The sequence below is a fragment of the Fukomys damarensis genome, unplaced genomic scaffold, assembly GCF_012274545.1.
Source record: "Fukomys damarensis isolate Sample0158 unplaced genomic scaffold, DMR_v1.0_HiC HiC_scaffold_2, whole genome shotgun sequence".
Taxonomy (NCBI): Eukaryota; Metazoa; Chordata; class Mammalia; order Rodentia; family Bathyergidae; genus Fukomys; species Fukomys damarensis.
The window spans coordinates 17,066,561-17,078,286 of NW_022900914.1; the positions used below are offsets into that span (position 1 = coordinate 17,066,561).

Genomic DNA, 11,726 nt, shown 5'->3' on the forward strand with positions numbered 1-11,726 from the left:
CTCTTTAATTTCCTTTTTAGTTTTAATTTAGGATTCCCTATTTTTAATCTTCATACAGAGATTTCTTTAACTGAAATACCGAATAGTTTCTTTGGTGTGAAAAACTATAATAGTACACAGGATCCTAATGAGATAATTAATAATGTGAAATAGGAAGTAAAGGGCTAAAGGTGTAGGGAAAGTGGGAAGGGGGGGGAAAGGTAATAAGGAAGAGGAAAAAACATTTGAGAAACTGAAGAAATGGAAATAAAGTGTTTGTAAATGGAGAGGGGAGGAGGGGGTGAAGGGAGAGCAGGGACAAGGGGAAAAAATGAGAATCAAGACCTATTATGTAAAGGTACAGAATCCCAATGATGAATGTAATTGTATTGCATACCTAGATTGTACCAATAAACTCAATAAAAGAAAAAAAAAAAGAATATGTTATGTGGGAAACTAAGGATTCACAGTTTTCAATTTCATATTTGTAGAGGTGTCAAGTACTTAGTCACAGCTACAACACATTCATTTCAAGTGATAAAATGATATTTAAGCATCTATAACCAATTGTTTCATAAAAACATACTGGCGATCTCCACTCAAGAAAGGGGTTAAAAATGGAACTTAAAGAACAAAGAGCAGTTTAAATCAATAATATGGGTCCAACTGGTAATTAGTAGTGACTTATTTCAAATTATACTTTTTAGTATTTGAAGTACTTTTACATTCATTCACAATGATCCTTTCAGGAAAATAACAGAACCCCATTTTAGAGATTAAGAATAGGCTTTGAGGTTTTAAATGCTTTTTACAAACTGACACAGGTGGTAATTTTCAGATTAAGGTAGAGAGTACTGTTTCTACTAAACGGCATGGCCCAAAATCATATAATGACACATGAGAAATAGCAAAGTTACTAAAAGGATTTTAAAAAATCCAAGGGAAAGTAGAAGTTAATTGTCATGAAACTAAATACGTAATTCTATCTTCTTGAAAATATATGATAGCCAACTGCAAACAATGTAAAGACCAACTACTATACCATGTTTATAGAAAATATGTGCATTCTAGAAAAGTTTTCTGTAAACTGCATTGCTATTTTTAAAATAAAAGGCACATTACATAGAAAAGTATCTTTGTTCCTAGATGTAATGAAATTACAACTAAAATACAAAAAGAAGACTTTAAAATAGGTGAAAAAAAATGAACGTTTCTGATAAGTTGTGGATTTCAAACCCAAAATATTATATGGACTGAGGCATCTACCCAGAAACCCTGGAACTAAGAATTTGTGCCTCATTCACCTTGTCCAAAATTTTAAAGTTAATTTAGGTGTTTCTGGGAGAGTTCCTTGGCTTTGAAAGTTACTTAGATCTTTTTACTAAAACTAAGAAATTCCTCTAACAGGAAGTACAACTTTGCCTTTCATAATTAAAGCTAAGGTTTAGACTGCAAGGATGGGAAGACAGAAGCAATGCTTTGCTGTGTATAAGAACCCTGGTTTAGGAACAGTAATGCCAAGTTTTCCAAGAGGAGAGAGGTTCCAAGGATACTATGTGGGTACCGGGTAAGTCTTGGCATGTCAAAATCTTGATCAAGAATAAAAACTAGGGCCAGGGATCTAGCTCAGTGGTGCCTCCACCTGCCTCACAAGCTCAAGGTTCGGAGTTTGACAGCAGGACATTCCTTATTACAAATGGCTTATGTTGCAAAGTATTTTTTGAGATAACTCGTCTGGAAATCAAAATAGACTTTTCTGGAGATACCATCCCGTAAATAATGAGAAAACTTACTGTCAGCATCCCAAACTATGTTTCAGTGATAAATGATAGACAATGAAAAGGCAAATGCTGTACAATAAGAAAGATTACATCAGAAATGTAAATAACAAGTAAAAGGACCCATGACCTGTGATATAATGAGTTTTTAAAAGAGGGATTGGGAGGCTGGACAAATGTTAGCATCATTTCTGAAGGTGATGTTAGCACTTTTCTTAGGAGAAATTTCTCACCTAAGGAGAGGCTTTTTAAAAGTCCCAGCCACCAATCCTACATGCATGCGTGAGACTGTCCTGACTCAGCCTCCCTTAGGTGTGCTTAGGCCCAGATGGTCTTCCCAAGTGTGGAACCCAAGGTGCTGACGTGGGTTCTGGCCCTTCTGATATCTCCCAAGAGTCCTTTGTTGCCAACCAGATCCAGGATTCAGTGGTTGCTTTCCCCTATCCGGCCACCAAGTGTCTGAATATCTCACAATGTGTTTTCTGCTACTTTGGCCCCATCCACGGAGATGGGCTTCCTTCCACCTGGGTTCTAACTGTTATATTTGTATTTTTCATCAGGGCAACTGTCATAGTCATTTTCCAGAAGCTGTCTCTTAAGTCCCAATCCAGTGGCTTCTTTCACAGTACCTGAGTTCCATCTGCCAGTTGGGAGTGCTGGTGTGAACACTTCTGAAAGCTTTATGGAGAGGTGGCCCCCAAATGGAGACCTCCCTTCTCACTGCATTTGTCTGTGTGTGTGTGTGTGTGTGTGCATGCACGCGCGTGTGTTCCTCCTCCTTCCTGTTCCATCTAAGCACTAAGGCCCTGGGTCAGATCCTCCCTCCTACCCCTTTATTGTTGTCTCTGAAGCAGAAGATTCTGTATCACGCACAAGTCCCAGATAGTTCTATCAGGAGGGCAATAACCTATGGTAAAGTGAATAATAACAAGTAGGGTTACCTGTTCATATTTTCACACTCATCAGTGACTTGGTTTCTTAGTTACTATCGATTTGGTCCTTACTTGCCCTTCACACACGCCAAAGTCATACGTGGAACAGGGAAATAAAAAATAATGGGGATGTAAAAAGGAATTAAGACGAGTTATTTACACAGGCCAACTCCCCATGACGAATGCAATCCTTCTGCACTGTGAACACGTGCTAATACAAATAAACATAGAAAAAAATGACTCATTAGGAAAGGGCAGTCCTGCTAGCGTTCCTCCCATGTCTCTTCAGAGATAAAGCTGTTTTGTTTTGTTTTGTTTCACTTCACTTTTTTTGAGATTGTTCAGCTTACTTTCTACCCTACTTAGAAAGGAAGAACAAGAATGATTATACAGCGTAGTTTTAAGAGCTCAAATCAGAAAGCTTGGGTTCAAATTTAGCTGGCACTTCACCTTGGGCAAGTCTTTAAATTTTCTTTTGGGAGAGGCTGGGGATTTATCTCAGTGGTTCTACTGCCTGCCTTCCAAGAACAAAGAGTTTGATCTCTAGTACAAAAAAAAAAAAATTTTTTTTCTTTTGGAATAGTTTTATGATAGAAATATGTTAATACCTGAAAATACAGAGGATAAGGTACGCACATATCAAATTGCAATAATTATAACTATCACACTTTCTGAACTTCACACTAAAGAATCTGAAACAGAAGAAATCTTTCTCTGGTAATTTGCTGTAACTTTAAAGGCTGTTTGTGCTAACCTCATATTTTCTGGAGTCTCCACATTCAAGAACTGGGAATTCTGGGTATTCATATCTTTTTCTGGAAACAGTAAATATTAATTCACTGACAATGTGGAGAATCCAATTTGAACCTATAAGAAAAAACAGAAAAATAAAAGCTCATTAGTTTGAATAACAAAAGCACATTACTCTAGCATGTACATAATGAAAAAGCTACAACCATCCTTGATATGCACACTTAGTTATTCTGTGTTTGAAATAGCTGAGCTATGGAAAGAAACAGTTTTGCACTAAATAATATTTACTTTGGGGGTAGGGCAGTGTTAGGGAACAAACGCGGAGCCTAACACAAGCCCGCAAGCACTTTACCCCACTCCCCCAGGGCTACATTCCCCAGTTCAGGGTTTACTTAAACATTAGTGTAAAAGCCAATTTACCTTAAAATTTCAGTTACTTTATTTCTCAAGTTGCCTCCATTAACAAGAAGTAATGTTTCTTTCCGAATCTAGACTATGTTCCTTATTGAACAATGGTATGCTCTGGAAAGTTTTTCTTTTTTTTTTAATTAAAGGTCACCTATATAACACTATCTTTGATTAATGGCTATGTTGAATATTTTCGACAGGAGTGCATACATTTTTTTTTTCTGCTGGGGTGATATTAAAGATGCAGCCTAGGGTCTTGTGCATGGTAGAGAGGTGTGCTATCACTGAGCTGCACCCACAGTCCCGGAGTGCGTGATTTTGATCCTATCTATATCTATGTATGTCAATAATTGCAAGAAGTGTTGTATTGCGTTTTCAATATATATAATTGGTTATGAGAAAGGAAAATATTAAATGAAGTTGGCTTCAGTAAGCAACACTTAAAAAAGTCAAAAGTAGATAATGTAAAATAGGATAATTTAGATTCTTAACGTCTTCTATTCTGTTTATGAAAGACCTTTGTAAAAATGGCTTGAGAAACTGGAGGATTGATGTCTGATCCTAAAACATAATCTATTACGTGGAAATCATCATACCAATGATAGAAAAAGCCACATTTTTGTCTTCAAAGAGCAAGATGGACATTTCCACGGCTCTCAGGCTCTGTGGTAACTGCACTCCCTGACTCCACATTTCAACTCTCCAGGTCCTCTTCCATTTCCGTCCGTCCTCCACCCTCCACTTACGCTTTCTACACAGGTGTCTTTCGGACACTGGGGCTTTCATTCTAGCACTTCTAGCGGTCTGTTTTACAGCCTGTTTACTTAACCATTTCAGACATGGTTCTCACTCATTTGCAGCTAGCGTCATGCAGAGATGAGGCACCTTTGTCCCAATTTGATCTCGCACCCTCCCCCAACCAGGAAGCAGGAAAAGCACGCTTAAAGGAAATGATGTTATTTACCACACTTTGGGTAGGACGCTAGCACCATGTCATCACTTCTGGCTTCGAAAGTGTCCAGCGCTTGGAAAGTTTCTGAGGTACACATGGTGACTGGGTAAGGAATCCCTTCATAGGTGAAAAATAAGCGAGAAAGTGCGGTTGCCTTTGATTTTTCTAAAGCATCATCAATGTACTCAATAAACTTGGACTTAGCCATGCTGATGCACGGCTAATGAATCGGCTTCGAGTTGTGCAGGTGCACGGGCTGCTTTTAATGGAGTGCTTCAGGAGCTAGAATAAAAAGCTCCGCCCATTCACATGAAAAAGAAATTATGTAATGCTCATCCACCTCATTACCTTTCGCATACCATTCTCTTAAAAAAAAGGTAAGCCACAGGTGCAAAATAAGCTGGAATATCACCTCCAGGGCGGATTGTGTTACCTCTCAGGCAGCCCATCTGATAAAAGTAAGAATAAAATCTCCTAATAGAAGATTAATAGACATTAGATATCTAACAAGTAGATATTTAATTGAATCAGGCCTATGATTTTTCTATTAGCCACTCACAAGTGAAGCTTCAGTTTTCTTCTTGGTTGGCGGCTCTCCACACACATCCTGCACAATATGACGAGGAAACTGTGGGGTTATAAGGTAATAGAGTGAGATGGAAAAGCACCCTGATCTGGGGGCAAACTTGGGCATCAAGCTCAGATCTGTCACTTACTGGCTCATTATATTGAGAAGTATCTTTGCTACCTATTCCACCGTAGGACTGTGTGGTTCATAGAACTGCTTTATGTGGGGGAAACTGCATACACTGGTGTCTTCAACCCTCTGAGCTCAGCTCCCTGCTGGGCAAGGTCTTAAGACAGATGCCACTCTCTGCAGCAGACTCCCCAGCAGCCAATCTTTCCTTTCCCCTTGGGGAAGTCGGGTTGTAATTCCTGCCTCCCTTGCACCTTAGTGTGGCTCTGGGGTAGTGGGAAATGAGCCTTAGTGAGGTGTCCAACTTCTGGGTCACTTCTTTAAGACAGGAAGTTGATATTTTTCCAATTTTTCTCTATCCCTTTTCCCACATCTGGCCAGCAGACATGATGCTTGAGAGGTAGACTTGCCAGTGTGGAGAAATAAAATATCATTTCAGCTGATAGCAGACCCATGAAACAGTGGAAATTAGGACACCGGGCGACCTTTGGATTTCCTGTCCCATGATCCTCCACCCCAACTCCCATCCCATGATCCACACCTGTAACAAACTTCCTTCTGAATTATATTTGAAAGAGTACAACTGTCTCTTGTTCGGGCTGCTGATTTGTTAGAGTCTCTGTTGTACCAGTGTAACCTATATCCTAGCTAGTATGCTTTTTGGGACAAAATTTTCTCCTTGACCTCTTGCTAAGTAACACTTCTATAAGCATAGGCTGCACTTTTATTTCTTTTCACTCTATTTTCCATCTAAAGCTCCTTATCTGCCATTTTCCCCTGAACCCCCCAAAACATTATATTTGACTATATTTACCCTTTGATAAACTAACAGTACCTAGTTAAGATGTTAACGTAGATATGCATAGTTACCTACCTGTACAGTCACTTATGACTTAATAGAGTAGCTGGCGTCATTGAGGCTTGCATGGACCGCTAAGATTATATGAATGCTTTAAAAGACCTATGACACTGGTGTCACTTTATTACCATTTTACAGGGGGTTGATTGAGGCCCAGAAAGGCAAAGTAATTAGTCAGCTCTTGGAGGAACTGGGATTATTGGAAAGCAGGCAGGACAACTGAGACCAGGTGAAAAGGCAACTTCAGTACCTCAGGAGACTGCAGAGATCAGAGGTTTAGTTGTTAGTGCTGGTACATTCTTTTGTATTTCTTTACCTGCTAGGTGATACAAGGCCACAAAACCTTTCCCTGGGAAAAAAAAATCTTACCTTCTGAAGACAGGGATTCTTAAAATCTTTAGAGAAATACATTTTCTGAGTTCCAGAACATTTTATTTAATAACAGCATTTTGGGAGAAGCACAATTATTAAATGTATGGACTATAAGGTGAGTTCCAATTTCAGAAATGTGAACATATGAAACACACATCTTAGAACTGAGGGAATTTGATGTCAACAGACAGTAGCTTTCTGAGGGAGGCAGTGGTTGAGAGAGAACAGATTTTTTATCACCATTTTACAGAGGGGGGAGAAGGTGACCAGAGGGGTTCCTAACTAGGAAGAGGTGCCTGAATTTGATTATATTTGCAAATATTTACCTTTAATAAATCATTTTGAAGAAAGGTAAAATCAGAATATCTTAATATTTTATATTTCCACACATCACTCCTACTTGAATTCCTTGTTACCTTACATAATAATGGGATGATATTCCTTGTAGTTGGGAAGGTGCATTTAAAAATTTCTCAAAAAAGAAAGGAGCAGCAGGGCTGGACTCCTGCCAATCAGCTTAATGGATTATTGCTCATTTTAGTCTTTGTTTCCCTCAGACAGGGTAGAATTTAAAGCATTAATTCAAACATGATTATTGTTTGCTTGTGTCCTGGTGAATAAAACATTTAAAAAAGACAATGGTCCGGCTACTGTTGTGACATGAATGCCTGTGAATGAGGGAGGATTTAGGAGCCTCTGTGGGATCAGTAATGTGAGCTCCGATTCTTGTTAGTCTCCCCAGGTTTAGTTCACCCCATCAACCTGCAATTCTACCTACTCAAGCCTGAACCGCCCGCCATGCATGATGAAGGAAAACACAGGAATAATGCCCCCAAAGAACCGAAAAGTATGAAGTTTCGGCACTAGCAGCCCTGTAGGTGCAGGTGGGTTATGTGACACCCCACCTTCCCATGGAGCTCTCTGTATCTTATGCACATTAGGGGTGATGGCCAGGTACTTCCCTGACTTTGTCTCCTGGGGCTCCAAGCATGCCTCGAGACACATCTGCACAGGAAGTTCTCTTACTTGGCACTGAAAAAATAATTCCCTCTTCTCCTTTCTTTTTCTCGACTACAGATTTATATTTCCCAAAATGAGAATACAAGAAAAAATGCCCAGTGTGATTGAAACCAAGTTGGGTTAGTAAAGAAGGGATCCTGCAGCATTGGGCTCACAGGCCCTGGTTGGTCCCACGGCTGGATTTATGGCCAGGTAGGTCAGCTTCTCCTGTTCTACTGTCTTCTCTGTGTAGCAGGCTTCTTTCTGGACTTTTTCCTTTTTTATTAAGTGATGAGCTATTTCCCAGTGTAGTTAATGGTTGGATTTACCTTGGACTCCTTCACATAGGAAGAGGGTATAAGCTGTTTCTTTTGGGGACTTGGCTAAAAATGGGCCCATCCTGCAGAAGCGGAACCCTAGGAAGGCAGGGTTTGAGTCCAGGGGGCAATGGAGCTGGAGGCATCTGGGGACCAGGATGGTTTATCTGGTGGCACTGTGACCTTTGTAAAGGAGGAGAAACATCTTGTCCTCAGCCATCCGAGGTTCATGGCTGAGGCCCCTAAGACAAAAGATGAATTAACAAGAGAAAACCATACTAATTTATTTAATATAAGTTTTACACAATTTAGCAGCTATCATCAGGAAATGAGAACCTTCAGAGACATAGATAAAGTTGTATATTTTTTATGCTGTTTGATGAATAGTGAGTAGTTGCAGAGAACTGTAATTGGACTAAAGGGGTATAATCCAATGGTAATAAACTTATAGGGAGCTGGACATGGTGGTGAAGGCCTGCAATCTCAAAATTGGGAGGCTGAGTCAGGAGGATCTCTGAGAGTTCAAGACCAGCTTGGGCTACACAGTGAGTTTAAGGCCAGCCTGAATTATATAGTGAGACTCTGTCTTTAACAGACAAACAAACAAACAAACAAACAAAAACAGACAGGGAACTAAACCAGGCCTACTTGTTTGGATTGTTCCCTGTGATCCTGTGTCTTCAGAGATAAGGATATGCTTTGTGTCTGCGTATAGGGAATGTGCCTCTCTAATGAGGGTTTTAGGACTTTCTTCAGTGGAAGGGTAGAAACTCCTCCCTAGGCTAGGTTTTATGACCTGCCTCAGGGAGAAGGACGGGGTCTGGAAATGAGAGTGACCTTGTTACACCTGCTGTTTTCTGAAATGTCAAGTCACATGCTTTGGGGCAGCATGTCCTGGACTGCCTGAGGGTGGTAGAGGATCACCCTGTTCCAGCTCCTGGCAGTTACAGAGGAGGGGTACTGCCCACCCCTCATCATCTCTGCTTCAGGGACAGTGCCTGCAGCTTTCTACTTCTCTGTGTCCTGTGGTTTTCTGCAGGGAAGGCTCAACCACCAGCAAGCTCCTCATCCCCTCCTGCCTGGGAACACGGCCTTTAGATGTCCAGAAGCAATGGAGCAGTGCTCTCTCCTGTCAGGTAACTGAAAGAGCTTTACTTTGAGGATTGCAGCTGCCCTTTTTCTTCAGTGTGCATGGGAGAAAGGATTGCAATTGTCTCTATATCTATATATTTATTATGGAGTTATCTGGTTCTCTACAGGTCACTTTAGAAGAGTGAGATTTTAGCCAGCTTCTGAGCCTCTGGCATGATGCAACAAGGGGAATGCTGCTTGTATAGCAAATCAGGATAGGATCAGGAAGGCACTGCCCCACAGGGCCCTTTGGGAGAGGAGACTTGGAGAAAGATCGACTGGTCTCCTGAACTACACGTTTGCATCCTGGGGTTGGGGCTGAGGCAGGTTTGGTTTCCTCCTCCCCTCTGATATGTAGAATGATAGCCCTGACACCTGCTACTTGTGCGTCCCTCCATTCGACACTAGTGAGAATCAGCACCACTTGGTTTGTATGTTTTTCTGGTACCAGGAATCAAACTCAGGACCTTGTGCTTGCCAGGTAGGTGCGGTGCCGCTGAGCTGCACCCCCCACACCAGCATCACTTTGACAATCTGTCACCAGTATTTTTCCCAATGCCCCAACACCCTCTGCCCTATTCTTTGCTCAAGCCAACTTGGTAAGAGTCGCCAGTTTTCCAGTCCTAACCTGGTGGCCAAATATCCCATCTCAAAGCATGTTTGTGAAATCTATAATGGGGCCCAGAATGTATAAGATATATATAGGAAGATGTCAAATTTTGTGTGAATGGAGAAATTCTCATCCCAAATAACAACCTATCTTTAATTCGCTCACAATTTTACTTCAGCAGAAATGACTAAATTTCTACAATTATTTCCCTTTTTGTTATCAAATTTTAAGATTCTTTTTTCATCTGTACCATTCTAATAAAATTTTCATCTTGCTTTGTTTTTCTAGCACAGATATCCTAGTAGTTCAAATAAATATAGTAGAGCCTTTTATGGCCTAAATGTTCATGTCCCCCTAAAATTCATATATTGAAATCTCAAGCCCCAAGATGATGGTTTTAGAAAGTGGGGTCTTTGGGAGTTGATTATCTAAGAGAGCCCATGTGAATAGGATTAGTGCATATACAAAACAGAAACCAGAAATAATAATGTCAAAATAAAAGGAATAATAATGCAAAAATAATGACAGATAAAATAAAAGGAAACAATGCAGAAAAGACCTTACAAGAAAAGTTTGCAAGTAAGAAATATTGAGTAGAAGAGAGGCTCAAGCCTGAGGTGGCTCCTATAAAATAGCAGATAGAAGAAGTCAAGAGAATGCACAAAGCCAAAACCTTGAAGTACCAGGAAAGCTGATTTAGTGAAAGGGATTGTTTGGGGCTTGGATCTGTGCCGATGTGTGTAATCTTGACTGATACACATTCTTTAAGCACAACTTATGCATTAACATTTTTCACAGTTTTTGATAGTCGTGCAAATGAACTGCATGGGCTGAAATTGGTGGTGGTGGTGGATAGTGCAGGGTTGAACAGGAAAACTGGAGCTGTCACAAAATGTTACCTAGAGCCTCCTTTACCTGAGCTGACAAAGGCAGGTCCATCTCTCACACCTCCTCTAAAGCCTCCAGTGCTTCAACATCAGTTCTTTGTGACATAGTTTAGCTCCCATTCGAGGGGTGGCGAACCTTGCCATGCGTGCCACAGTGCACAGCCCTCTGGCTGGCAGGAGCTAAGTCGTCCCAGTAGTCGAGCATAGGAGAACAGTTGTTTTTCTATACAAAAATCCCAGTATTCAGGCTTCATTGCCGTTGGCACTTTGTAATAAATACATGGATTTTGGGTTGCAGTTTGGCACTTGGTCTCTAAAAGGTTTGCCATCCCTGCAGGACTTTACTGCAATGAAGGTAGATGTGACTGTTTTGGCTATTCCTGGCTTTGTGTTGCAAATGTAGCTCAGTAACCCTTTATATTTCTTTTCTCTCCATTTCCTTCTCTTCTCTTTGGCATCATTTTCCTCTTCTTCTTACTTAGCGGGAGGTACAACCAAGGAGCCTCGAATTTTAATATGTAGACAAATTGTTTAAGGATCTGGCTGACATGAAGATCCTGCATTTCTGGCGGGCCTCCCATTGATGTTGATGTGGCTGATCCCCTGAGATTCACAACTTGGGGTTTGGACTATAGAGCTTCTGAGTGTGTCCTGGGTTCAAATCTGTTTTTCTCTTACTAGCTGTGTGACTGTAAGCAGGCTATAAATTTTTGGCCTTCTCTGTAAAATGAGATATTCACAGCATCTATTAGATAGTTATCGTGACGGCTAATGGAAGCAAATTAACAACGCGGTGTGTACTGTGCACTGCAGCCCGCAGCCCCGGAGCTCTCCCGGCAAGCGCTCAGGGTATGGTAATGAGGCCGCGGGGCGGGGCCAAAGGCGGGGTGGGCGGGGAGCAGGCCTTGCGCATGCGCCGCCCGGTGCGCCGTCCCAGGTGAGGGGGTTCGTCCCGCTGGGCGAACAGGGACCCTGGTTTTCTGTGTGAGGGGTGGGTGAGTATGTGTGTGTGCGCGCGCGCGTGTGGTGGGAGATTTTCTATGTTCTTAGGT

The 11,726-nt window shown here is 41.2% G+C and overlaps 1 protein-coding gene across 1 annotated transcript in view; it reads right to left on the reverse strand.

The window, feature by feature from the left end:
* Positions 1-5,010, reverse strand: part of Sult6b1 (sulfotransferase family 6B member 1) — a 26,315-nt gene extending 21,305 nt beyond the window's left edge. The window contains exons 1-2 of the mRNA XM_010611409.1: positions 4,815-5,010; positions 3,444-3,556 (exon numbers count right to left, since the gene is read on the reverse strand). Of these exons, the coding sequence (XP_010609711.1) occupies positions 3,444-3,556; positions 4,815-5,010 (309 nt within the window). The remainder of the gene's footprint in view (positions 1-3,443; positions 3,557-4,814) is intronic.
* Between the last annotated feature and the right edge of the window lie 6,716 nt (positions 5,011-11,726).